Below are 25,654 nucleotides of genomic sequence, written 5' to 3' on the forward strand. Positions count from 1 at the left end.
TTTACGCGTGTTGAATTCCCACTATGCGTAACGTTACAATTTGCTTCGAGACTTCAGCGGTAACGTTGCATGTGACGCTAAAATGAAAATGGGGTAAAAAATGCATTGGGTGATAAGTCTATCCTATATCTCGTCTGTGAATATATCATAGCTATGTTCTATAATACAAACCATCCCACTAAAATTCCACGAAAATCTTATTACCTTTCCTTGGTAATGAGCTATCGCAACGGATAACGAATGCGTAGAATCGTTTTTGTCTAAACGATGACCGATCGTGATAAGGAACTTGTTAGAAACATTACGAGTTTCTTGTGTTTAGGGGACCGATGGCTTTTTTAAAATATCGACATACCCAGTTACCGATTGACCGTATATGTTTGAATGAAATATTCCGAGGCGGGCTTTTGCGACGAAATCAAATTAACCTACCCTCCACGATTACGCTTTAATGCGTATATCGAGAGTTCCGTAAGTGATTCGACTGAAATGGTGAATAATGTCGCGGTTATTCTACGAGTTCAGATTTTTCACTACTCTGTTCAGTATAATACAATCGATTTCAATAAGCTTTGCGTTACTTAGAAGTTGGGTCGCGTTTTGTTTAAAAATTACCTTGAATAGACCTCGGTTGTATTAGGTGATTGTTTTCTTGTGAAAAGCGATCGATCAGATCGGTCTTACATTCATCACAGAGCGCACGAGCCGGAGAGTGGAATTAGAATAGGAAGGAAGACGATTTGTTCCGCTGTTCCACAGCCGTCGGTAGATATATGATATATGATAAAGGAAATAGTATATAAGGTGGCGCGGTGGCATGCGCTCCGTGGTAGAATTATGGTGCAAGCTGTAGGTCGCGCGTTCGATGTGCTCGTGGTGACCGCACTCCTGACGCTGCTGTTCGTCGATCAAGTAAGAACGACGACGAGCAACTCAACTTCTAATGATGCAGCCCTCGTGTATCGCTGCAGCATGCTATAGCCCCGTAGAATGTTAGCGCATATCTCGTGTACCAGTGTCTCCTTGTTCAATTCTGCTCGACTCTGCTCGACTCGAGGTCGATCAATACGTCGGTTTTACGCACGGTTCGCCCGTGTCTAGACAATGAACCCTTGTTCGCAGTATTTCTCGTTCATGCGTAAGTTCTTTTCCATCATCATTTATTTCTTTACATAAAACCTCGAAACGCTGCCTTTATTTCCTCGAATTAGCCGTCGCACAGTGCACGTTTTGTCGCGATAAAAACAACCCTTGATGGGGTATCTGAGTATCCTTGGAACTTTTGTATAGCAAGCATCGTGCTACTATTCTCTCAGGATTCTTGGACTTTTACATATTTGCATTTGACACTGTTCTCACTCGACTGATCTGTCCCGCAGGAAATATTAAATAACGCGTCATAATCTTTTGCACGTAAAGCTTGCTTGTGATAGATCAGAGTTAAATTTAAATTGAATTTCATTCGGTTGAGTTTTACTTAACGATCTCTTTCTTTCTGGTTTTTCAAGGTATCTTCTAGGCTGTGCAATGGGGGGCATGTGTAAGTTTTGCGACGTATTTAATCGAATTTACCGTAGAATTTCTATTATGTACCTTTAGCACCCGTTTGTAAACTTCTAGCTGCTCTCCTCCAAAAGAGTGCTGTTCCTTCGGCTGTTGTTACGGCGTATTCCAATTACACTCTACGTCAGACATGTTCAATTTCTTGATTTGGACTTATTGGTACTTATGGTCGGTGCATATGTTCTGAACGTCGTGGATCTTCTGTGGTAGATAGATGTTTACGGTGTTTTTCATATTATGCAGGGCAGCGGTACTTGTAGGATTGGCTCTAGCAGCGGCATGCGGCTGCTGGCTATGGAGACGTCATCGCACAGGCATGGTGGAGGATTGTTCCTCTTCTTCCGATAGAGCTTCCACAGGACCATGGTATCCGCCGCCGCATTACAGTTGCTGCAGTTCTTTCGTTCAAGCGCTGCCACCTCCGTACAACGAGGTATACATTTAGTTCTCGCTTGGCTTTCATAAATTCCAATATCCTGACATGTACGATGTTTAGGTTACATCCAAACCAGATCTATATCCGTTGGTAATTGGATACAACGAGGGATCTGGCAAGGGGACTTCAGGATTTGTGATGCGTTACTTTAGATCGCTCTCGCACGCGAGCACATTGGACTCCTTGAGCTCCAGTTTCATGTGCAATATGGTGAACGAGGCAAATACCATAATTCCACCACCATATTCCTGCAACAACAGCATCGACGAGCTGTCCGCGGTAGAATGCGAGCGGATGGAAAACATGGATGTTGGGTCGGTTGTTTCGTTGGCTAATCATAGGACAACGTCTGACATATCGAGTTTAGCTGCTCAATCTCCGTGTTCACCACCGCGAGCTACTAGTCCCACGATAGAGTTACGTGAATTGCTAGACAAGATACAACAGCTACCACAGCTACCCAGTGGACATAGCACCGTTTTGCCTTCTTACCAGAATCGACCTCAAGTTTTGTGTACGACGAATGCAAACGGCTCTACGCAACGGCCTCTGAGTCCAGGAGACATTGTCGGATCCTACAGAGCCAGACGGACACGAGGAAAAATGTACATGCCGCTAGGACTTCCAAGCTCAAAGAATAAAACGAGACGCTGGCTATCGCGTTCCGCGCCGACGACGCCATCCGGCACAATGCCAATGTCCTTCCTGCCTGGGCAAAGTAGGGGATCTTCCGAGATGGACAACAACAATCAGCAAGTGGTTCCTCTGCTCTCCGAACAAGACGAGACGGAAAACAATAACGTGGATCAGTTAAACGGTATCCCGTTGCTGTCCGAGCAAGAAGAAGACGGGCAAGAAACATGACGAATCGTCTAAGTTCGTTTGAAACGATCGAGCCGATTAAATGTTAAGAATTCGATTCCAGATATCGTCGATCCCGAGTAATCTATATATTTTTTAACGTGGCTGGTAAGCTCCTCGTTGCAGTTTTAAGCGAACAAATGTCCTGTATAAAGTTTGGCAATTGATTTCGTCCATCAAACTGCAGATATCGGCTGTACTACTAGAAAAGAGAGACGTTCACGATGCTGTGACTTAAATTTTCCTTCGTTTCGAGAGTCAATACCACATAGCACTTTTACTTTTCTCTAGCGAGTCTTTTGAATCGGATCGATACGCGATAGAATGATAACCAATTACAACGTACTCGTTAAGCTCTGGAATAGCACGCAGTTACCTTACAGACACGATAAATACAAGAAGAATACAAACACTCATAATACCACACGAATGTTACGACGATAGATTTTACGTAGACGGTACTCGAAGCCCGCTTGTTCAAGGCTCGTTCGAAACGCGTGTTCGACACATCGAATCGAAATTTCGAAAACGCACGCCATAAGCCGTAAGTTAAGGAGAGGAGGAAATACTTAGTTGTTGCGTCGATCTGTTTCAATTATGAATTGTAACACAGTAATATACAGTGTCCATCCAAAAGCAGCCAGCCAGAAAGATGTTAAGGACAATATATATATATATACGAGTAACAGTATCGCGCGTCCGTGTGTGAATGAGGCAGCAGCGACGTACATAGTATATAGACTACATGTAGGAAGAAAAGTATTCGCGCATCAACGTACAATATGAATTCCGTCAGGCGATAGAGAAGAAAGTATTCGTTGGGAACGGAAACGTACTTATCGTAAGCACAACGATTACAGTGTCGTATAGGTAATTTTAACTTGAACGATGCAAACGATCGATACATGTATGTATAGAGAGAAGAATCTATACGAGACGCCGAACGACAGGAAGGGAATGAAATCTGCGGTGTCGCAACCATCCCCCCACTCATAATCATAGGACTTAACGAACATTTGTTACGATTAATCATAGACTTTATTCTTAAAGACGTAACGAGAAGCAGTCACTTTACTGTACCACGTCATTCGTCACGTACACACCATGTATTAACGTGTATTTTTTTATAAATCAGATAACGAAATAAAAGTCCAAGCTTTTACGAGATCATTGCACCGGTTACCGTATTTCCCGTTGTTGCTACTTCAATCGGCGATCTGCCTTATTATAATAAAGATGCTGTAAATATCTTTATACTCTGCTAATGATCCTTTCTTATCCGGGGGACTACATATTTTTCCAACGATGTAACTGCAACGCTCCGATTCGATCGTTGCAGTCGGTCGTCTAAGCGCGGGAAATAGTGGAGAATCGATATTTCAAAAGCTCGAACAGGTAATCTAACCTGCAAAAACGAGCGCCGACTTAAAATGCGCCCTACTCGCGTAGAGACACGGTAACGTATCATTCCTAGGTTGTAAAAGGACCAGCAATGTCCGTAAGTATAAAAGAGAAACGGTTCTCGGTAATAGAATGTTGTTGGCAAGGGACTCGGCAGTACGATCTCATTGATACGCTTCTTTTTGCAGACGGCGAAACAGGTAAAGAATCGTTGTACAATCGAGCTAACCTCCAAATCCATCAATCCCTATATTTCTTGTAGCAGCAAAATGCCCATGGAGAGGCGAAAGAGAAAAAGAAGAAGGAAAGCATTCTTGATCTCTCGAAATATTTGGAAAAGAATATCAGGGTGAAGTTCGCTGGAGGAAGGGAAGCAGCAGGGATCCTCAAGGGGTACGATCCTCTTTTGAATTTGGTACTCGACAATACCACAGAATACCTCAGAGGTAATTTCGGAAACTGCCGAGTGCGTAGCGTCTCTTGAACATCATTGCTTACTAAAATCTGTACTTTGCCAGATCCTGACGATCCGTACAAACTGAACCAAGATACTCGAATGCTGGGTTTGGTCGTATGCAGAGGTACTTCCGTAGTACTCATTTGTCCCGTAGATGGAATGGAATCTATTCTCAATCCATTTATACAGCAAGAAGGTTAATCGAAAACCTTTATCCCACTATTCGACGTTCTTTGCACGAAAACAAGATATTGAATGTTGCGAGCTATCTAACTTGTAACTCGCAACGGATCGTGCAGCGTTTTGCAATGGAACTATTTCCATCTATATGGTAACTTATTCTACGTTGTAAACTGTGCGAACGGATACGGTAAATAAACATGATTTTTTTATAAAAATACAGATTTCAGTGTTTCCTTGAATAAATAAACTCGCTCTCACCCCCTCGACTACAGCCGTAACCTTTATAAAATAAACATGGCAGTGTGACTGTTCGATCCTACCTATGCGCGTCATTCCGATCCAAACTCGTTTCTCAGCCATGGGTATTCTTTGGGGCATTCGAAACACGTATGCAAATAACGATAAGATTTTAGTACTCTGCTCGGTAATTTGCAGCTACTCGGCAAGTCGCATGCTATTTCGAATGGTTGGAACAGACGCGTGCCGCACTGCCATGGTCCAAATGTCTTGATCGCGTTCAAGGACGTGGGCGTACGCATCCATTCGATCACCTGGTGACTCGTAACGAAGTAGACGTCGTCGAGTCGGAGCACGTCGTCCATGAATTTCTAATAGATTCGACAAAAAGATAAGCTTGATTCTAACGTAACCGATCGATCGGGATCGGGGACTACGAATGCGACTTACACTGAACGCGTAAAAGTACGATGGATTCTGGAACCAAGACGAGTGGAAATGCAGACCGAACGGGGCACGGTTGTCGAGATAATGCCTCTTAAAACTCATCATCAGTATCCTGTACACGTCCTCGCCCGACAGCTCCGAGGAGCAGGAGTCCATCCTCGGGCAGACGTATTCCTAACGCGACGCAAACCATTTGCTTTGTTTTACCACGCTGCGCGCTAACAGTAGTTTCGAAAAGATGGTATCGTAAACAAGAATATTGCGTAACACTTGGCTATGGCCACTTACACCTGCCAAAAGTTGATTTAGCGGAAGTTCCCAGAGACCTGGGTATGCGCGGGTTGGGCAGAGTTGCTCGGTACCTACGCAATCGTGCGGTGCTCTGTAATCCAGGGTATACGGCCATACAGGTGAGCCAGAAAAGGGGGCCAACATAGACGAGTCATAGACAAAGCCAAATTCCGACATCATTAGGAACTGGCGGTTCCAACCGACGCGTAGGAATGGTGCCCTTAAACCTGCCGTACCAAATACTTTCACTTGGCTATCCCAGAAACTAGAACAGGATACTATTAAGAAAATTCTTCTTCACCCTTTATGTCCTTCAGCCTAACTCCGCCGTATTTGTTAATAATATTCGCCACGCCAACCATCTCGTCGAACCAGTCTTCGATAGTGGCATTTCTCGACCACCAGTCTTCGGGCCCCCGATGCCTATGCAATAAGAGTGACTCGCTCGATGTCGTTAGCTTCGTTAGAACATTGATTCTTACGTGACAGAATGCGCGGCGACTTCGTGCCCAACGTTCCACAGGTACTGCGCGTCTCTGTAGTTGGTGTACTGATGGCTGACGTAGAAAGTTCCTCGAGCGGGGCACCCGTTGGGATTCTTCCTATCGTCGGAAAACATTTCTGCGAGCGAGACCAGATATCAGAGAAGCGACTTAACTGCGAGTTCACGTGTACGAGGAAACGTTGCGTGTACGTTGCCCTTACTGGAATAGAGCTCGATGTTATCCGCGTTCACGGCGCCGTCGAAGGTAATCGTTATCATTTGCGGGACCATCGACACCGTCAGGTTACCCGGAACTCGCGTTCCGTCCTCGGAGCACCAGCAATTCGGCAGCTGGCATTTCTTCGGATCGCAAGGCAACGCGCCGTTGGGATCGTTCTGAGCGTCTACAGATTCGGCGGATTTTTCCTTACAGTAATGGGTTAGGAAACGGAAATACAAAGTCCGCGCAAGTATTCCTTACCGCACCAGCCTTCGTCGGAGCCGTCGGGACAGTCGACGCTGCCGTCGCAAAAGTATGCAGCTGGGAAGCAAGTGCCATCGCCGCAAGCCAAATGCTTATCATCGCAGTCGCCGTTCTCGAAGAGCGGTCTCGGTGGTTGCGCCTCTGTAAAGCACTTGAGAAGTCTCGAATCACCATTCGATGTGAATGGACACGGACAACGCGGCCCGCCAGATCAGAGGACAGCGGTGTACGTCCGTTTGCCTTTCAGCGAATTTATCGATAAAATCGTCTACCTGAGGCGACGTCGCAGTTGTCCACGTTCGCCTTGAAGTCGCAGACCTGCCTGGAGACGTCGAAAAGCAGCCCTTGCGAGCACCTGAACTCGAACACCTCGTTGTCTGTCGGCAGAAGAGAGCTGGTGAAATTTATAAGTCGATCGGAGGATCGGTGGAGCTTGTAATCGCGGCAATTACCTAGGCAGAGGTAATACTTGGCGCACTCTGCCGTGGACCAAACGTTGCGAGCCGGGGCGTTCGGGTTCCGATAAAATCTGTTGTCATCGATGCACGGAGTGTCCTCCGATTTTTCTTTCCCCCGCGACGTGCCCGCTGAAATACAGACAACTTGGATCGATCCACGAGTTACTGCCAAAACTATCTTTGTCGCGTTTCCGGCGAGCTAAATAAGATAAACAGTTAGAAGCCTGTGCGGGCCGCATGGTTCCAAGTCCGAGGAAAGGAAATAGGATTCCTTGCCCGGTCGTAAATCCTATGCTCTGAAACTTTCACCATCCCTTTCGCACCACCGAAACGATCCAAGTGAAATCTCGTTGTCCGCCCTGACGTTTTCACTCGGACGCAAAAACGGAAGTGAAATTTCCGGCACGTATGGTGGGTTCCGTCGCGGAAGTATCGGTGTCCCTCGAGACTCGGTGGTTTCCGGCTTCTCGAACGGTGGCTTTTAAAAGTGAGGAAGGACAGCACCGAGGACACTAAGACCCTTCAGACTTCGATTGGAATTAATCGAGTGGAAGCGACGAGTGGAATCGAGAGCAGAGGAGAGGCTTGCGGTGTGAAACTCACTGGAGAAGGCGAGCGCGACGAGAGGCAGTAGCGAGCACAGCTTCGATCTCATGTCGATTGGCCAGCGAAACGTTCCGTTTCTCGTTTCTCGTTCCTCGCCCGAGAGCTCGCACTTTCCAACTGACACCTCCCTCCAGAGCCGTGCCTTATATGATGAGTATCCGCTTTGCCTGACTATCTTCCGCGCCGCTTGTTTTCACTGACCGCCGATCGGGGAAATGTGGATCAACGATCGCCCACTGGCCGCGCGATAAAAACTCGGGCTAGCGCGGAAGAAAACGTTCCCCCGTCGCGATTCCACTCGCGGAGAAGAATCTACGACCTTCGCGCAATGGAATACAGCAGAGCAATAATTTCGAGATTTCAATTCCTGTCGCGATTGCAAGAGATATCGAGGGGGAAGGAGTGGTCGACACGATAGGGAAAAGGAATTCGCTCTGCGTATTTAGTAGCTCGGGTTTGCGTGCTCGCCTAGGATATTGGAGCGATCGCGATACAGAGGGAACGCGAGCGGAAACGGCGCGTTCTTAGATCTTACGGGACAGACCATGGACAACTTTGCCCATTGGTGACAGCGGACAGAAGCAGAAAGTTCCCTCTGTATCGCGGCAAACGGAAAGCGCAAGATCGAACGTGTCGCGTGGAAATCTCGAGGTGTCTTCGACGCGCCAAACGAACGATGATGCAACCGTGTAAAATTGGTATTTTACAATAGATACCTCCGTCTCTGTTTAGCCGTTCTGTTCCCGATAAATGCGCGCGTGCTGGGAATTTCAGAAGGCCAGGGCTGCTGCGAACTGTAAAGCGCGCGAGCATACGCGCCGAGTAATTTCGTCGACGGAGTTAATCCGTTCCAGATGACGATGACTAGCACGATTCCAAGATATATTTAAAGTATTCCGTTTACGGTTCCGGTGAACCCTACTTTGTGGTTGTCCCGTCGTCCCGTCGGCCTTCAGCTCATCGATATAGCCGGACTTGTCGAAACCAATGTCAGGGACTTCTCGCCGTCCAACTAGAAATAAAAAAGCTACACCCACCCATACTCGTGACGGTGAGGCGTCGACAGGCCGATTTAATTAACCAGCGTTAAAGAATGATTTACCTCGTTGAATCTAGAGCACGACGAACGCATTTGCATAGGTCGAAGTCAGAGGCGCAGTTACTTTTGCGTTTCTTCTGTAATTACCGTTCTCTGCCAAGCGGCTGGCCAAAGAATCAGCAGCTGAACGGCCATTAGCATTGTCGTCCGTTTCGTCGTTGGGTTACCAACATTTTCGTGTATCTGGAACGATCAAAGTTAGAATGAAATAGCTGAAGAAGCATCGCGCGCCCGCAGGCGTGAGAATTGTGGAAAGTGAGAAGCACTCACCTAGCGGTGATAATATTCGTCACGTTCGAGGCTCTAGTCTACTTTCAAGCACACGAGTGCCGAGTAAAAAGATAAATCGGTGTGGTGACAAATGGGCGTTGTTTCGAGTCCGAAGCTCGTTTGAAATTAGAATATTCTGGTTGGAAGAACGGGCGTGCGTGGTGTCGATTAGCGGGGCCGAGTCGTGGAAATAATTGCCAAGAACAGACAACCCTCCCCGGGTGGATGTCCATGCCCAAGCAACTGTACTTGAAACTCTTGGAAGTCCCCTCTGGCAAACGGGAACGCCTTGGCTTTGACATAATTGCACCGTTTCCTCGGAGCATCGAGCCGATTTCCATCCAATTAGCCTTAACGACGCATGAAACGCGACGGTCGCGTCAACAGGATTCCAGTTTTTGCCAGTTAATTAACCGTAAAGTCGGGCCTGAAAGGCAAGGGGGAAAGATCGCGGGCCGAGTAGATGGGCCAACCGCCTGAATGAAAAGAGAGGAATGAGAGATGCTGGCCGATGAAAGAAAGTCAGCGAAAGCGAATCGCTTTGAGGCGGTCTCGGTGACACCGTCACCACCTGCGCCCCTTCCTAGTGTCCTTCCGTCAGAGGGGGTACTCTAAACTTAGCCACGATCGACTTGACTCTCGCGTTGAGTTCAGTGCGAAACAGTGCGAAACCACCATCCTCTCGAGCCACTTTCTCTCTCTCTCGGTTTCGGCGCGGACCTTCGGTCGGCTCAGACTTTTCCCTCCAAGCTCGAAGCGACACATCGCAGACGCGGCAGCTCCGTGGTCCGATCTTCTTCGCGTCGCGGTCCATATCAGCTGGCTAGGAAAGGAGATAGCACCGTGAACGGGACGAGCGTAACAGAGGGAGGACTGGTTGATTGTTAGAAATATATCTCTCGGAGGAATGGCGTACAGCTGGGACAACCGAGTGGATTTCATTGTAAGGTTCCTCTACGGTTAGTACGCGGTCATTCCTGGTCCGAAGCACGCGTGTGATGCTGCTTTTGAGGATCCACGTGCGTGTATGTAGCCTGGCAGTTGCACGGGTAATCTTATTGCCGCTATTCCGAGCTCAAACTATGACGTGAGTATTGCAATGCTATCGCTGAGAATGAGTAACAGCCTACCGATCTTCGTGTACGTACTTTCACGAGGAGCCCTCAGATCTGCACGGCAGCTTCCCGTTCTTTCGACACGCTCTGTAGATATCGTGGCAGCGTAGAAGAATCCCCTGAAAGTCCAAGTTTCTAGATGCTAACCAGTTGCTGTGCGTGGCGGACTAAAAATTAAACGAAACAGCTTTGTAGCAGAGCTCCGAGGGCGAAGGGACGGAAAACGGTTCTCTTGGCTTCGAGAGTGTCATACTTGTTTAGGATTTAGGTTGACTTCAAAGTATACCACGCGTTCGTTCCAACAGTTGCAATTGGTCCATGCCAAATTTAAGCTTGGCTCTAATTTCTTTCATGGAACATTCTGCCGGCCTTTTTCATCCTCGCAAGTGTTACGTGCTCTCAATTATTCCGCGAATGACCGTTCACGAATATTCACTCGCGTGAATACATCGTATTCTGTAAATGAACAAGCCAACTCCAAGTACCCCTACTACCAGCACGCTCTCGATCCACGCGAGCACGCTGAAAGAGCAAGATGGTTACTTTGAAATTTCTCGATCAGTCGAGAATGGATGATATCGATACACGAGCCAACTCGATAATCGACGGGGTACATACGCGCCCTCGATCGTTCAAATAAGTAAAAATACAATACCCGCGCTTTGAATTACGTCGATATACTCGGGGGTCGTGTACTTTGCGACGAGTGCCGATCTCTGCCAGAAACTCAAGTATTTGGAGCACATCCAGCCGTGTAATGACAAAAATCTCCTTTAGAGATATAATAAATTGGCACGAACCGATCGATTAACCACCCAACCCAATTACACGCATCCGCTTTCACATTTTCCGCAACTGCGTCAGCAGATCCACTCAGCACATTTCGGTGGCTGCGATTAAACGATATTTACCATATTTAGACACAGACAACAATGGCATCCTGGAGAAGCACGATTTCGAATGCATGGCGCTGAAAATGACTTTGATCGAGGGAAAGGGAGAATTCAGTTACGGTCGTTACCAGGAGAATATACATATCATGCTCTCGCTGTGGGAAGAGATCGCGGAATTGGCAGACTTCAATAAGGTAGATTCTCGCAGGGAGACATTTTACGCGCAAAGCGTTTCCCTTCGCATTGGTCTCTCATCTAGGACGGCTAATCTGTTACGTATAGGACGGTATCGTGACCATCGAGGAGTTTAAAGAAGCTGTACAGAGAAGCTGCGTTGGCCGACAGTATCGAGACTTCCCACAAGCGATGAAGATGTTCATCGATAGTCACTTCAAGATAGTAGACTTGAACGGTAACGTGCGATTACTTGCTCCACGTGTCGCGTTTTACTAATGGGTCTTATCGTTTTCAGACGACGGTGTGATCGCTGCCGACGAGTTCCGCTATAATTGCGTGTCGAGGATCCCCGTGGACAACGTAAACATTCTAGACGAAGCCTACCAGAACCTCCTCAACGTAAGATGGTCGTGCTTTGAATGGCTTTGACGGCTGAACAATCCAAAGAGCGCGCGATCCGATTTACCATGCAACCTTTCTGCCGTAACGAGTACTAAACATAGAACCGCTTGACCTTAGACGCGACAAGACGACGCACTGTTCTTGAACATGTTCGGACGGTAATGAACGATTTCCCGAGTAATTCGCAAACGATAAACAGTAAGAAGTAATTCCGAATTCGACGTAAGGAACAATAGTTTGACTACGTGCCAACTTCGGTGGCTGTGTTTTACGTCCGCCAGTCGACAGAAACATGTACTAGCAACTAAAAATGTTTGTGGATCACGCTGCCACTTAACTGTGCTTTTAATATAAACTGACATTCGTATAACCCGCAGTAATTTACGTTTGCGTAAAAGCCCAGACTCCTACTTCCTCGCGTTCCCGTTTCTCACGTGTTCCTTTAGTTAAATGGATTTATCTTCTCGCAGGACGACGACAGGAGACGCGGTGGATTGACTCTGTCGCGCTACCAAGAATTGTACGCGCAATTCCTCGGTAATCCGGACGAGACTTGCCAAGCGGTGCACTTATTCGGACCCCTGCACGCTATGGGCTAACTTCGTCTCGCTCCGAAGCAATCCTCGTGTCCACGTACAAAAGACAATCCTACTCTATTTAATATAAACATAATTATTTAATTTCTGTAAGGAGACGGTGCAATAAATCGCATATTTTACTGTACAAATTCGGAGGCTTCGAAACCCGGACACGCTCGTTTTCGTAAGCACTCGCAACGGAATAGGATTTTGCTGGTTTGGCAGGTGCGCGCATTTACGAGCACGTGTTTGGCACAAGCAGCGCTGTGCTAGCATTCTGCTCTCGCACACTTGTTACTTCAACGCCCCGACGCGTAAATAACCATGTAAAAGATACACAACACGCCTGTACACATGTATATATCGTATAAACAGAAAAAAAGTTTATTCGTATTACGTGTTTAACACGGTTTCGCGTTGTTCGGACACCTCTTTGGTAGTATCGCCGTGCTCTGCCCCTTTCGCGAAATTTAATACTGAAATTACTATAGCGATATGTAGTAGTAGTATACGACGACACTCCATACTAATTTTACGTATTTTCGTTGCCGAACCCCGGCACTTTTTATTTCAACGTTCACAGGAACTCTTCTCCCACCATTTACACATGTAGAGCATACTGTTGATCGCTTGAGAACTCGAGCCACTCGTACGCGCGAGTTCCCTTCTCAGCCGCGCGCGCAGCCTGACAGCAATCGCTAACGCGTTGTCTAAGAATTTCAACTAGTGAGCTATCTCTTTCTTCTGCTGTCGCGATATACAAATCGTTCATTCGTATACAAAGAATTTTACAAAACGCGCGTATGTTCACAAAACAGGCAGATTTTCGACCAATCTGACACTCGGCTGGATTTCGCACGGAGAACGAAAACAATACTGTTCGAATTAAGTTGCAGGCATTATGAGCAGAAGCATCACACTTCTCACGAGACACTTTTACACCGACGAAGCGAGCGACAGAAATTAAACGCTATACATCCCTGCATCGTTCAACTCCCAGTGATTAGGCTAATTACCGTTTTTCCCCCATTCTCCCCTGAATCGTGATCACCTAAAGTCTCTAGGCAAAGCGTGAGAATAGTAGAACGTTTGGAACCGAGCAGTAACTACTGTATTTTTTTATTTGAAAGCGACAATCCGTCTTCGCTTTCGTCCTGAACACATGGATCTTTGTTGCCACTCGGTTCATTTTCAACTCATCCAAGTCCAATAGGACCGTGGACAATAGATAATGAATCATTTAAAAACCTCTGGATTATATGAAAAGATAAAAAAAAATGGTTCCCGGACTTTTTCTCTCACGTAACAACCTGTGTCTGAAATGTGTTGCTAATCACCGACCATATATATTAGGAATATTATCCTTTGTACATCATGAAAAAATAGTAGAATTCCAGGAAAAATTCTGTGCTCCGATATCGATGCCATGGATTTCGATCTGCTTGTCGAGAAGATATGCTACATAATTTCACGCGCAATTCGTAGGCTCGTACAACATAAATACGGAAACAGATTTGTTGCTTTATCTCGACTAAGGACGGTTAATACTCGTTTGGACAAGCTTCCAAATTCATGTTGTACGAAATATTTCGCAATGGCAATCCTGAATGCGGATGTCGTAAACACTTTGATAGCATCGTAACGACGATTAGATTAAATCCCATTATCTTCGACGTAACTTTGATGTGGAGCCTTGATAACACGTCGCAGATGTATCGTGGCCGTACCGCTGAACGGGCAATATAAAATAGTCATGTGACGTCACCGATAACGAATACTGAATTCTTCCTACGAGACGAATAAAATGCACGCGCGTCGATAAAACATGACAAAAATGCAGATACACTTGCTGTTCGCCCAAGCAACATACATTATACATTCTTCCTTGAAAAAGAACAAAAATTTATATATATGATAAGCAAATGAATGTTCCTTAACAATAAATTACTTATCTCCTGGCACACTCGATCGACTGGGTCGATCGTGGCACCTTAAAACCTACAACCAAAATACAATTCGTAAAGCTTCAGCGGTAGAATAACGTTAAATTAAGAGACTATTTCTCCACAAATAAATATTCTAAAACGCAATTAATAATATTCGCAATAATAATGATGACGATAAAAAAAGGAGAAGAATAACACACGAAATTCTCTTCCTACCTAAACAAAGTACCAGGCACGAACTTCATAGTTCACATCGATCTCGTAATTTCCTCGAAAATCCGTTCAGCCTATTCGATCTTTTTAAAAGAATTTCATCGCCCGCAGTATAGGACGACGATGTAGATTGTAGTATGTGCCGTACCGGACAACTTACTTTCAGTCTCACTAAGTACAAAAGTTGCGCTGTACGCTTAACATTCGGATGATCAATGCTACAAGGTCACATGATGATGTATCGCATCTATGGAGTTCACACTGGCGTAGGAAGTGGTTGGGTACTGATTGTTGTCATTTTGGAGTAAAGGAGAGTCAGGCCCGCGTTCTTCACTCCTAAACTCGTTTCTAAGCCTGCTGGCACGCTGACGGGCTCTCCAACGCCCACGGCGCGACATCACGCCTGCAAATTAGAACACAATATGTCTTCTTAAATTACACGCTTGCAATTTATGTCTCGACCCTTGCCACAAACTAGAATCATCTAAGTAAACACATCGTGCGCTACATCCAAATTATATAGAGTGGTGCTTGGAAGGCAGACACAGAGACGATGATACGTTAAAAAAAGGATGAGGGGGTTTCGCTTCAGTTTACCAGTGGCAATTATCTTTTTTCCATATCCCTTTTTTAACAATACAAACGTAATCAAGCTATCGTGCAAACAGCGGCCAACTAACCACAAGAGCACGTATAAAATACAGAAGGTTGAAAGAGCAGTGTCGCAACTAGCAAAGGAAAAATAATGATCTTGACCAGGAGGAGTGTTTTTTACGGTAATATGAATATCCCATCCCACACTCATCGACATATACAGATTCTAATGTAATGTGCAACCTTCGCTTTTAAAGCGGTGTGATAAGGATAGTATTACAAAAAGAAATTCGAACGAGTGTTGGAAAATGGAAATACCTGTAGTGGATTTGAGCGTGTGTGAGGTAAAGAGATTCCATTGGGTGTGTTGAAATTACTTATACAAGGCTCGTTTCTACTACGTACATTACCATCAATTAGATATTTCGATGGTCGGTCGGTGGACTTTGGTTCGAAGCGGTTTGTTGTAGAAGAAAAGCAATGTAGAATGTATCGGAAAGCCGAACGGGGGAAAGGTATGTGTTGTCACAGGTCACGACACAGAAGAAGAGAGTGTAGAAAATGTGGGTTTCCTGCGTACCTATCTTTCGTATTCAAGCACTCTGAAGGTAGGTGTACTTGTGGTGGGTGTGGGAGGAGAATTGAGTTTGCTTACACGATGATTCAAGGAAGTCTCCTGCACGTTGTCCAGATTTCCTTGCATCGCTCTCTTGTGATTCGCCAGCTTCTCTCTGTTCATTGGTGTGCCTAGAATCACCAGCAGCCATGACGAAGTTCGTTCAACTCTCAACTGTAGCCTGATTTAGCTCGTTAATACTTGGGTACAAAGTTACGAGGATAGAAACGAGTACAAACGTCAACAGCGAAGGAAACACATAACAGTCATTTAAACATTTCACTGTAAAGGTATATGAAAATCAGATTCATTTACTACCCCGATGCTCGAGCAACACTGGTGTCTTTTAATAAATGAATCGACAGTCAGTCGGTTCAGGTGGTAATGGAATGTGATTCTTCTAAACATCTACCATTCATGAATATTGCGAGCAACAAGTCTTACCGATATAACTGAGTAATACTGGCAGAAATATTAAGCCATGGGCGGCCCCGAACAATACAATTCCCAGGTACATCCTGAAGTAGAATACCTGAAAATTTGCGACATAAGAACGTTAGTAAAAAAAACCAAACAGAACGATATAAATGCGAGCGCGATTCGTTTAAACAGTACCTTGAAGATCTGACTTTTGGCGAAACCAAGTACCACGATTCCGCCGAATTTGGTTAGAGTGATACCGCTAAAAATGGAGCTTCCCATGTTCGTCAATGCATCAGCGACTCGCTCGACTCTCGTTGGTTTCACTGACACGGAGAAGGAATGTACTAGATGGCTACAAAATTCGACAGCAATTCCTACGGCCTGCGGGACCAAACAAATTACTTATTTTCCCAGCAACGCTTTACGTTGAGAATATTCAAGTATTTCTGTATTTACCATAACAAGATTGACCAATGACACTGCATTTAACGTGATATGCCACCAATACATCAAACCACCAATGTTGACGACAATCATCGAAATGGTGATTATAACGACGACGGAGGAGAATATGTCCAGGCCCATCAAGAAGAAAGTTACCACGAAAATAGCGAACAAAGATATTCCTATGCTGTACAAAGTGTCGGGCCACATGGTTAAGTACTGTTCGTAGAACACGTAGAACACGCTGTACGGGAAAACTTCGACGGTTGTAGTATCGCCGATACTTCTCAAGTGATTGTTAATCGTGTCTGTTATATTTGCCGACACGGTCCTGGCAGCTCTCATCGATTCGTAATAATCGGCGGACGATTTCAGAATGCTATGATATGCCATGAAGTAGGACGCGCCGACTTTGGAGAGTCCCGTCTTGGGATCGGTAACATAATTCACGCCGTGGCCGTAAGCGGCATGACCCGCTTTGGCGCACGTGTCATCCGGATTGTCTTGCAAGAAGAATGACACGTATCTGTCGAAGTCTGTTGGTATTGGCCGATCGACATTATTCCTCGTGATATTGCATGTGGCGCAGCGATTCGAGAACTCTGAAAGTGTATTCGTTAAATGATTGTACATTATCTTAGCTTAGCGTGTAATAAAGTATTTGTCGCACCTGCGTGTGGGCAGAAGGAGCTATTCGAGACAAAGTATTTACAACAAGTGGACAGTTCGGACCAGTCGATATAATCGTCTAGCCACGACGATGCAGGTTTTGCGATGTACGTCCTAACAAGGGCGATATTGCATTAGATACTTCTTCTGCGATTTAATATAATTAAGACTTAGGTTTTCGGCACTACTTACCTATTGGATTGCTTCGATGCTATGAATATTTGGGTAGACACCGAATCACTGTTACAGAATTGACCGCCGCACACAAGATTCTGCGCTCCCGTGTCCGAGTAATTTAAGCCATCTTTTACGACAAAATACATTGGTGGTCCGATTGATAGGTAGCTATTTAAAAACTGAAGGAAAATGGAGATCGTTGAGAGGATACGTTGCTTGATTAATCTTTACTTACTGCCGACGGATTAGTTACTTACTTTGAAATATTTCAAAACGAAACTATCTTCTGGCATGGAGAGTTCTTGATCCAGGCCAATTTCTATGTGCGGAACAACGGCGATGCTCGAGCAGAGCCAGCCGAAAAAGACTATCATAACGACTGCGCGCACCCACTTCTTCAGTAACAACGGAACGTAAGCAACTTTGAATATCTTGTATAAAATTCCATTCACTGCTTCCTCCCCGTTGTCTTTCTTCGATCCATGAATGAAGCAGCATATGTCGAGTCTGTTGTTCTGAGATCATACGACACACCGATTATAGTAATGAAATCGTCCCGCGCAATTAAGCTGTCAATGTTATCAAACTACGTACTGCTTGGCGAACGGTGTCTAGCGCCAGTAGGCTGACGAAACATGTTACTTGAAGTATAAAGTCTACTAGCAGTGCCATGCCGGCGTAGAGAGCGAAAGCTTTAACAGCAGGCATGTCGGACAGTCCACCTAGAGGGATAAATCATTCTGAGAATTCTTAAACAAATGTTCTTCCCTGAAAAATTCACGCGAATGTTTCTTTGGAACCTACCGAGGAAAAAGCAGCAACTTTCTGACACACTCGTGAGTAACATGCTCGGTCCCACTTGGCCTAGCGTACGCCCGATATGTTCAGGTATCGATTCATTTGGTCGGCGACCTTCTCTTTGATGAGTTTGGACCAGAATGAAAATGTTGTCTACCCCGACGGCGAGGACGAGGAATGGTATGACTTCAATAATAATGAGCGTGGCGGGGAGGCCAATGAAACCGAACAGGCCAACGGAACAAACAACGGAAGCCAGTACGATGAGTACGCCGCCAAGCCCGAGGGTAATTTTAGAATCGATCTAAAATTAAAGTCAACACGTGAACATTAACTGCTTACTAATAGAAAAAACAGAACACGCATGTGAGATCGAACGTGTTCAAAGCTTTTTTTGATCGTTCTGATTCGTACCAAGAGCCGACTGCATGTCCTCATCTGGCCGAGAGATATGGCGATATACGCGAACATTATAATGTACGATACGAGGATGGTCAAGACATCCGATTGAGACTCGCGATTTAATTCATCCTCGATCGATCGTTCCGAAGTGAAAGCAACGTCCATAAATGCCGGCTTCTGCGTCGATGTCCAATTTTGCATGAATTCAACGTAACTGAAATCGCGAGAGCAATGAAGCAGCTAATAATTGAACGATGTCTTCTCGAGTGTATCGTTAGATATATTGTGCACCAACCTCTTTTCCCACTCCATTGCTGGATGAAGTTTAGACTTGTCGTGATAATTGTTTACTAATATCGTCAGAATTATAGCTGTGGCTTTCTCGTAGGAAGGACTATGGAGATCCTGCCCTGGAGATAAGAAACCACCAACCGCGACTGCTGGTTCTACTGGTCCACCGTAAGGCGCCAGACATTCAGGATTGTACGCGTTTCTAAAAGCGAAATCCAATGAGTACGTTTCCCTCGAGTTGCGCGAGATACGTGTACTTACTGTGAACAAACTCTGAAGTGATCTAGATAATTTACTGTGAAATTGCCGTCAGGGGTGGACATATCAAAATTCTCCATGCTATCTTGCCAGTATCCCCAAACACTTTGGATAACGCATTGTGAAACTGTTGGCGGGCCAGTGAAAGAATTAGTCAACGGAGCGAAGCATACGTCCGCTAAAGTATAATTGTTCGGGGTAATTATTTGCTTAATTCCTTCCTGCAGCTTGAAGATAGTTTTCAAGAAGGTGTCATTAAACACGGCGCCAAATGTTATTGGGCCGTTCGATGTGTTATGCACGACCTGGAGAAGGTTTTAAAGTTTTTACACGTTCCAGGCTTACACGCTATTTAATTAATAACTCTGTTCCATAGGAGAATAAACTTACCTTTGGCATGCCTACTGACGTTATAATTATCTGTTCGGTTCTATAGAACGGTTCAAAATGTTCATCGAAGTACTTCCTTTCGACTCGTGATCGAGATTCAGGGGCAGCCCATAATTCCACCGGGTCCGTAGTCACGTGGATATATTTTATTCCATGCCCCAAGGCGATGATGAATAAGAAACCAAAGAACAGAACGAACCACGGCCGTGAAGCGCATGCTGGAAGAAATTCGAAACTTGTGATAACGCGAAACTGCTGAATGCCATGAGTAATATTACAGAGAACTGCTGTTCTAGTACCTGTGCCCCACCAACAAAAGAATTCTGCTAACAGTTTATCCGTACCAGCGCCTAATCTTTCGATAAAGGTAGACTGCTGTTCGTCGTCAAATCCGCTCGGCAAGTCATCTGCAGATATCACACCTATAAAAGTTTCTATGTTACGAACACGGGAAAAATATGTATACGACCAAAAGGTGCCGTAGCAAATGAAATAAGTTGTAGAAGGTGCGTTGTAAACAAGTACACAAAGCATCCCTGGCTTCACGTTATACAGAGCAGCTTAATACGAAGAATCACCTTATATAAAAGAGCTGCAAGAAAATGTTGAGATAGCATATAAATTCTATAACAAAGCAGTTTACCGTCTTTTAAATAATATGCAGTGTTAAAGATGTATTTAAATGACTTTACAAGCATAGAGATAACGTACATACACTTATTCTTTTGGTCAAGCTTTATAAAAAAAAGAAAATAAAAATATGATAGTAGTCACAATGCTTTGCGTGCTTTTTTACAGAAAGTGCAATATTAATGTCGAAAATGTATGATCTTAATAGATACTGCATGTACCTTAAACGAAATGCTTGTAATACTTTACAACAGTAATATATCGTATCTCTTTCATAGATCAATTTATGTATTTTCTCTTAAGATATATTATTGAAACGCGCTGTTTCCGAAGATCGTTTGTTATTTTGCATGCGATAGATAAGGGTGAGGTATTTGGTTTAGATAAGCGAGCAAGCATAAATGATAAAGGTGACGAAGCACGAGGAAATTCAATTATACAGAAAAAATTAATCAATTAAGGGACAAGCACAAGTCGACATATTGAAGATACAGTTGGTAGGAACCTACTGGAACGCTTGGATTGAAGTGGGCTGTCTTCCTGGTCTGCGGCGAGGGCAATACGAGCACCATCTCCTTCGTGGTGTAACCCCGCGGCTAGGCGTCTACCCACCTGCCTCCCTACCTCCTCCCCTCGTGCGACTATACATATATGCACACCATACATACAACCGATGATTTTCAATCAACTCTTTTCTCATCTTATCCAATTTCATTAGTGATTATGAAAACAGGAAAATATACAAAGTCGAATTTCTTACTTGTAAATTACTAGTAGGTAAAATAATTATTGGGAGATGCAATGATGTTAATTTTATGACTGCTTTCCAACACTTGTAACAGCAATTGTGTACCATTAAATGAGGAGAAAAAAAACCAAACGTGTATTGTCAAACCAGGCACGGTGCAGGATTTGTGAAATTAATTCTTCAACCACAACCAAAGGACGAAAGTGTATAGAAATAACACAAAAGTAAAAACCATCCTATATCCATGGAAGTATGTTAATGGCATGGATCAGAGATTAAGGTAATTTGTATTAAGGGGTCTCCCTATTTTGACGGCCTGAAAACAAGCGCGATATTTGGAATTTTTTTTAAGAGAAACCCTCAAATTATATCAATTGAAAACTTTATGCCCATATTTGTACATATTTATGCAACATTAAAAAAAGAAAATAATTTTTAAAAAAACGGTACCTGAAACTTTAAACGCATTTTTCTCAAAACGATGTTTTTCGAATTTGTTAGCGTGATATCTCAAAAACCATCACCCGATTTACTTCAAACTTGGCATATATCTTCAGTAGATGTCCCATTCTCGCCGGTACTAAAACTAACTCGGTTTTTTCAAAATTAGACTTTTGCGACTTAAAAACCAGCGATTTTTTTTACAGAAATCGATGTCTGTTGTAGAGGCTGCATTTTTTTTTAATTTTCAGTATTTTTCATTTAATCTAGTTCGGACGATAGCCACACTCTTACAGATTACACAAATTTTTAAATTTTCTGTTTCAGATAACTACAACGTCTGATTTTATGCTAACAAAGCGCATATGATTTTTGTAAGGCGCTCTATTTGAAGCACTATAACTCCGGATATAACCATTATTTTTGCATACAAATTTTTTCTTCATATTCTCTAAAGATTCGCAAATGAAGCCACAAAGCTAGAAGTAAATATATTTAAATGGTTTTCTTTTAAAAAATTCCCAAAGTTCGCATCATTTTTCGTCCGTCAAGGTAGGGAGACCCCTTAAATTCCACTTGTTGTGTTTAAAATTACGTAAATGATAATTACATAGAAAATTAGTCACCGATGCAAAGTAAAAAAAAAGTTACGCAAATTATCGTATAAAATATGGCGTAATGTTCAGGGAAAAGACGGATGCGCTGCACGCTGCAATTTGTGCTGTTTAATGAAATTTGGCAGTCTCGTCGATCAAAAAGATCTAAACATCATTGAACTTCTCCTGCTTTTATAAATACTATCCTATGCCAATTTAAGTTCCTTACCAATCTGTTTCCTATTACTGAAGCACACAATCGTTAGGATGAAAAGAGCCGAACCACAGAGAAAAATAATTGTCATGGTCACGGAGTAGCCATCGTAACGAAGAATGGTGAAAGGTTCTGGCAGTGGAGGCATCGGTGGTGGTACTGGACAGCTGGCTTCACAATCCACGCAACTGCACGCCGGTGTTTTCTTCTAAATTATTCACGTACACACAATAGATATGCTTTAATTCAACCTGGGCTAAATATAATAATTATGATAATCTATTAAGGGGGGGCCCCACCCTGAAGCAACTAACAAAAGACCAAGTTAGGGATTTTTTTGTTTGTACAAATAAAAATATATGAAGTCAATTCTTCAAACTGCTATAATTTCCAAAATAATTCGAATTTTGCGAAAATCCTACGCTAGGTGAAAGATAATATATTCCTGTTTATATATCTTTTTTGTATTTCCATCTCACAAGGGAAGATCCCGAACCTGAAAATTCAAAAAATTCTGAAACTTTAGTGAATATGTAGGAAATATCCTCCTGATTACAATGCAATTTTTGTTTGCTGCCCAAATTCACTTGAAGGGGGTGAAATGATTTTATCATTTGGTAAAAAAATTATTTTACAGTTCATGGGTTATAACACAAAATCGGAAAACAACCGAATTTTTAGGGGTCAATTACACCCCCTTAGTAATCAGGAGGAAATTCCCTACATTCACAAAGTTCCAGAATTCCATTTTTTTTAATTTCCGGGTTCGGGATGTTCCCTTGTCAGATGATCCAGTCATTCCCAGAAGTGTGGGCCAGTTGTTTTTGCATTGCTCCGGGATTGTTCACCGCCATTTTATACAATTTTTCATAGAAAAAAATTTTCTAGCAAACTAAAGATTGCTTTAAAACTATATAAAAAATTCAAGCCCTATATTTTTATTTATACGAACAAAAAATCTCTAACTTTGTCTTTTGTTAGTGGTTTCAGGGTGGGGTCCCCCCTTAACTAATGTTCCCCCCGCTTATATTTCAAAATCATGTACCGACCAAATATAAACATTTTAAACAAGAATTACAATCGTGCGAAGATAGAGAGATTTAAATATCTATACGTGCATTGCATACTTACGTTCAATCCCTTATTGCACGGAGTAACTTTAGGATCTACAGGGACGAACGTGCTGACAGGATCGTCTGTGTTTATATATGTAATTTGGAAGGGTACATAATTGTTGTTCTCCGCATCGCCCATATAATGAAACCACTTCAACGGGGTACACCTACTCGCGCCCCATTCACCACACATTATATCCATTGCTAATTGTCCAGTGCTAGGTACAGACACTTTATTACACGAATTAAATGTACCCTCGAGATACTTATTCGTTATATAAACATCTATTGCATTAACATATTCTTTCCCTAAAAAAGAAAATGAACGCATTATTCTACGTGAATCTGAAATTTTTAACTTTTAGCAGGAACACGCACGAACTAAGCAAGAAATGAAATTACCTCCATCGTTCTGTATGTCTGTAACATTAATGAACGTGCTTTGTTGCATACTACAAGTAAATTCGCAAAAATGCTTTACTAAATTATCTAAGCAGCTGGGGCATCTGCTTATGAAATTGGCTGCCAATTTAATATTGGTATCCATAGTTTGCAACTGCTTAGTATCGCAACACGTGTGTATTCCTGTTCCAGAATCGTTCATCAAGTGAGGACAATTTTTAGCAAGTATTTCTTGCCCGGCGTGATCCAGTAGCTTAGGTGGCCCGGTATAAAGGCAATTCTTTTTATGCAAGAATGCATCCTGGTAGCATTCTCCATACCAAACGCAGTGCCCGCTTTCCGCCGCAGACGCCTGTTATTAAATCAAACAGTATGTCCTTTTAATCGAGCTCGGCAGAAATTTAAAAACTCTTCAAAATAACATTAATTTCTGATAAGTATCCGCTGCTGCACTGATAACAGGCAAATTACGTCATTATGTTAATTATACAATATTGTCACACAAATGATTCACAGCCCTGTGTTATGGGAACGCTCGCAAAGGCTTGAACAATGTGGCATTCCATCTCATTGAATCATTTGATAATACGAAGGGTGATTGATATTAAATCAAGTCATTGCTACAAATTAAATTAGCCAGCACTGTCTCTATTGAGAGCTTATCAAAGATGAGAAGTACTTCTCGTATCTGTTCCTTTGAACTTTCAAGGGGTTTTACAATACCTCGATGAATGCGATCTCTCTCTATCATAGAAATCTCAAAATTTATCAATCGATACCCTCTGCAACAAGTATAACGCTTCGGCAGTCTGTATCAGATTAACATAATCAAAGAAGCGTTTGACGTCAATCAAAGAATTTATGTAGAGATACAGATGTATTTATGAAAGGATCGAAAGTGAATTCCTGGTATTCTTTTGTGTGGAGGAAAGTGATTTCAGCGCGAGGTACAGAGAGGGGCAGGAAGGGGGGGGGGAGGGACTAAAAACTCCTCGCTGACCTCGCCCCGACAAATAGAGTTTAAGTAGATGTCATATTGGTTAATGTGTTCCTTTAGCGGATAAGGCAAATGTATAATTAAATTTAATGGGCATCTTTGGTGGAGAGCGGCGTCGGCGTCGGCAACGATAGGCTTTCACGAGGATCGGCCGAGGTGACGTCACGAACGTGAGCGTTTACAGTGTCAGGGTGTGGTGTATGTTTGTGTGTACTTAAGAATTAGCTTACCGAGTATTATATATATTGTGCGTACGTGTGTATAATCCTAAGTAGTGATGATTACTATACTATGGACAAATAACTTACCGCGCCTATAAGACTCCAAACACCCACTACAAGCAGTATCACGTTCACGCGTGACATACTGGCGTCTGTCAAAGTTCGGCGGTGACCTCGAGGAAACACATGAAACCAACGCATAACGCGTCTACACAAAATAAAAGTAGCAAAAATCAGACGATTCTCCTCTTGCCTCGCGTAGATGAATGCTAATGGGAGAGGCTGTTTCGATCACACATCTTATAAACGCATTCGCGACGTCTCTTCGAATTTCGAAACGACCGACCAGCACAAAACCGCGAAAACAAGCGTATTATGCCGAGCAACTAACAGCAACTAACTGCAACTAACGCTCCGCGCTACAAGCGACGCACAGCGCGGCGGCGATACGAGTAATCACAGAGTAGAGTCTACGCCGTAGACCTTAGGCATCGACTATGATTCAACTCCCCGGCGTTCGGCTGCCCTCGGCTCCTCCCGGCACGCCTTCGGTCTCACGAACGATACACCAATTTACCGGGGACCCGAAACTTATATCCCAACTTCGATGTCGTCAACGATCATCAC

General features: G+C 43.8%; 5 protein-coding genes and 1 long non-coding RNA gene across 18 annotated transcripts; 3 read left to right on the plus strand and 3 right to left on the minus strand.

Moving 5' to 3' along the window:
• Nucleotides 1–667: 667 nt before the first annotated feature.
• Nucleotides 668–4,112, plus strand: LOC143370219 (uncharacterized). Of its 3 annotated transcripts, none has more exons than XM_076815021.1 (5): nucleotides 668–912; nucleotides 1,509–1,540; nucleotides 1,621–1,731; nucleotides 1,807–1,996; nucleotides 2,060–4,112. In XM_076815021.1, exons 1-5 carry the CDS (start codon nucleotides 781–783, stop codon nucleotides 2,861–2,863), a joined length of 1,269 nt encoding a protein of 422 aa, XP_076671136.1. In that variant the 5' UTR covers nucleotides 668–780; the 3' UTR covers nucleotides 2,864–4,112. The 3 variants fall into 3 exon arrangements, with proteins under 3 accessions (XP_076671136.1, XP_076671138.1, XP_076671137.1); XM_076815023.1 differs by having other exon boundaries at nucleotides 789–1,138; nucleotides 1,600–1,731; XM_076815022.1 differs by having other exon boundaries at nucleotides 789–1,138.
• A 240-nt stretch (nucleotides 4,113–4,352) lies between these two features.
• On the plus strand, nucleotides 4,353–5,116 carry Lsm7 (U6 snRNA-associated Sm-like protein LSm7). The gene is made up of 4 exons (XM_076814695.1): nucleotides 4,353–4,358; nucleotides 4,408–4,461; nucleotides 4,524–4,707; nucleotides 4,780–5,116. Exons 1-4 carry the CDS (start codon nucleotides 4,353–4,355, stop codon nucleotides 4,917–4,919), a joined length of 384 nt encoding a protein of 127 aa, XP_076670810.1. The 3' UTR covers nucleotides 4,920–5,116.
• Chld3 (Chitin and LDLR binding deacetylase 3) lies at nucleotides 5,085–8,782 on the minus strand. Of its 3 annotated transcripts, none has more exons than XM_076815020.1 (10): nucleotides 8,625–8,782; nucleotides 7,297–7,431; nucleotides 7,117–7,221; nucleotides 6,842–6,985; nucleotides 6,582–6,764; nucleotides 6,359–6,497; nucleotides 6,178–6,299; nucleotides 5,952–6,103; nucleotides 5,589–5,759; nucleotides 5,085–5,509 (listed from the first exon to the last, which is right to left on the minus strand). In XM_076815020.1, exons 1-10 carry the CDS (start codon nucleotides 8,719–8,721, stop codon nucleotides 5,231–5,233), a joined length of 1,527 nt encoding a protein of 508 aa, XP_076671135.1. In that variant the 5' UTR covers nucleotides 8,722–8,782; the 3' UTR covers nucleotides 5,085–5,230. The 3 variants fall into 3 exon arrangements, with proteins under 3 accessions (XP_076671135.1, XP_076671133.1, XP_076671134.1); XM_076815018.1 differs by having other exon boundaries at nucleotides 5,874–6,103; nucleotides 8,625–8,781; XM_076815019.1 differs by lacking the exon at nucleotides 8,625–8,782 and adding an exon at nucleotides 7,906–8,476 and having other exon boundaries at nucleotides 5,874–6,103.
• Nucleotides 8,783–8,806: 24 nt separating this feature from the next.
• Nucleotides 8,807–9,903, minus strand: LOC143370222 (uncharacterized). 2 transcript variants are annotated; one of them, XR_013085576.1, is made up of 3 exons: nucleotides 9,278–9,903; nucleotides 9,011–9,190; nucleotides 8,807–8,920 (listed from the first exon to the last, which is right to left on the minus strand). It is a non-coding gene; the product is annotated as an uncharacterized LOC143370222 (long non-coding RNA). The 2 variants fall into 2 exon arrangements; XR_013085577.1 differs by having other exon boundaries at nucleotides 8,807–8,935.
• Nucleotides 9,904–9,922: 19 nt separating this feature from the next.
• Scp1 (Sarcoplasmic calcium-binding protein 1) lies at nucleotides 9,923–12,591 on the plus strand. 3 transcript variants are annotated; one of them, XM_076815028.1, is made up of 5 exons: nucleotides 9,923–10,236; nucleotides 11,313–11,479; nucleotides 11,568–11,697; nucleotides 11,758–11,861; nucleotides 12,335–12,591. In XM_076815028.1, the coding sequence occupies exons 1-5, from the start codon at nucleotides 10,185–10,187 to the stop codon at nucleotides 12,461–12,463; spliced, it is 582 nt and encodes a 193-aa protein (XP_076671143.1). In that variant the 5' UTR covers nucleotides 9,923–10,184; the 3' UTR covers nucleotides 12,464–12,591. The 3 variants fall into 3 exon arrangements, with proteins under 3 accessions (XP_076671143.1, XP_076671144.1, XP_076671145.1); XM_076815029.1 differs by having other exon boundaries at nucleotides 9,923–10,220; XM_076815030.1 differs by having other exon boundaries at nucleotides 10,234–10,364.
• A 212-nt stretch (nucleotides 12,592–12,803) lies between these two features.
• On the minus strand, nucleotides 12,804–25,502 carry Npc1a (Niemann-Pick type C-1a). 6 transcript variants are annotated; one of them, XM_076815006.1, is made up of 20 exons: nucleotides 25,115–25,501; nucleotides 23,810–24,161; nucleotides 23,424–23,716; nucleotides 22,308–22,500; nucleotides 20,803–20,934; nucleotides 19,963–20,085; nucleotides 19,664–19,881; nucleotides 19,277–19,578; nucleotides 19,020–19,217; nucleotides 18,737–18,938; nucleotides 18,329–18,626; nucleotides 18,119–18,246; nucleotides 17,782–18,039; nucleotides 17,540–17,703; nucleotides 17,349–17,461; nucleotides 16,691–17,280; nucleotides 16,427–16,615; nucleotides 16,256–16,343; nucleotides 15,851–15,942; nucleotides 14,861–15,004 (listed from the first exon to the last, which is right to left on the minus strand). In XM_076815006.1, the coding sequence occupies exons 1-20, from the start codon at nucleotides 25,226–25,228 to the stop codon at nucleotides 14,999–15,001; spliced, it is 4,053 nt and encodes a 1,350-aa protein (XP_076671121.1). In that variant the 5' UTR covers nucleotides 25,229–25,501; the 3' UTR covers nucleotides 14,861–14,998. The 6 variants fall into 6 exon arrangements, with proteins under 6 accessions (XP_076671119.1, XP_076671118.1, XP_076671123.1 ...); XM_076815005.1 differs by having other exon boundaries at nucleotides 14,865–15,004; nucleotides 15,776–15,942; nucleotides 25,115–25,500; XM_076815004.1 differs by lacking the exon at nucleotides 15,851–15,942 and having other exon boundaries at nucleotides 12,804–15,004; nucleotides 19,963–20,070; nucleotides 25,115–25,502.
• Nucleotides 25,503–25,654: the final 152 nt, after the last annotated feature.

Source organism: Andrena cerasifolii, chromosome 6 (genome assembly GCF_050908995.1).
Source record: "Andrena cerasifolii isolate SP2316 chromosome 6, iyAndCera1_principal, whole genome shotgun sequence".
NCBI classification, from domain to species: domain Eukaryota; kingdom Metazoa; phylum Arthropoda; class Insecta; order Hymenoptera; family Andrenidae; genus Andrena; species Andrena cerasifolii.

What these genes read in the sequence shown, in the direction of transcription:
- LOC143370219 (XM_076815021.1), top strand. Translation starts at nt 781, where the DNA reads ATGATAAAGGAAATAGTATATAAGGTGGCGCGGTGGCATGCGCTCCGT. An exon ending in CTGTGCAATGGGGGGCATGT is followed by an intron (nt 1,541 to 1,620) that starts GTAAGTTTTGCG and finishes GTAAACTTCTAG; the next exon opens with CTGCTCTCCTCCAAAAGAGT. An exon ending in TGGACTTATTGGTACTTATG is followed by an intron (nt 1,732 to 1,806) that starts GTCGGTGCATAT and finishes CATATTATGCAG; the next exon opens with GGCAGCGGTACTTGTAGGAT.
- Lsm7 (XM_076814695.1), top strand. An exon ending in TTTTGCAGACGGCGAAACAG is followed by an intron (nt 4,462 to 4,523) that starts GTAAAGAATCGT and finishes TATTTCTTGTAG; the next exon opens with CAGCAAAATGCCCATGGAGA. An exon ending in TACCACAGAATACCTCAGAG is followed by an intron (nt 4,708 to 4,779) that starts GTAATTTCGGAA and finishes GTACTTTGCCAG; the next exon opens with ATCCTGACGATCCGTACAAA.
- Chld3 (XM_076815018.1), bottom strand. Translation starts at nt 8,721, where the DNA reads ATGCTCGCGCGCTTTACAGTTCGCAGCAGCCCTGGCCTTCTGAAATTC. An exon ending in CAACTGCGACGTCGCCTCAG is followed by an intron (nt 6,986 to 7,116) that starts GTAGACGATTTT and finishes AGTGCTTTACAG; the next exon opens with AGGCGCAACCACCGAGACCG. An exon ending in CTCCGACGAAGGCTGGTGCG is followed by an intron (nt 6,765 to 6,841) that starts GTAAGGAATACT and finishes CCGAATCTGTAG; the next exon opens with ACGCTCAGAACGATCCCAAC.
- Scp1 (XM_076815028.1), top strand. Translation starts at nt 10,185, where the DNA reads ATGGCGTACAGCTGGGACAACCGAGTGGATTTCATTGTAAGGTTCCTC. An exon ending in CATTGTAAGGTTCCTCTACG is followed by an intron (nt 10,237 to 11,312) that starts GTTAGTACGCGG and finishes TACCATATTTAG; the next exon opens with ACACAGACAACAATGGCATC. An exon ending in AATTGGCAGACTTCAATAAG is followed by an intron (nt 11,480 to 11,567) that starts GTAGATTCTCGC and finishes TGTTACGTATAG; the next exon opens with GACGGTATCGTGACCATCGA.
- Npc1a (XM_076815003.1), bottom strand. Translation starts at nt 25,228, where the DNA reads ATGCGTTGGTTTCATGTGTTTCCTCGAGGTCACCGCCGAACTTTGACA. An exon ending in CAGTAATAGGAAACAGATTG is followed by an intron (nt 20,935 to 22,307) that starts GTAAGGAACTTA and finishes ATATATGTATAG; the next exon opens with TCGCACGAGGGGAGGAGGTA. An exon ending in CATTGGTCAATCTTGTTATG is followed by an intron (nt 16,616 to 16,690) that starts GTAAATACAGAA and finishes TTGGTCCCGCAG; the next exon opens with GCCGTAGGAATTGCTGTCGA.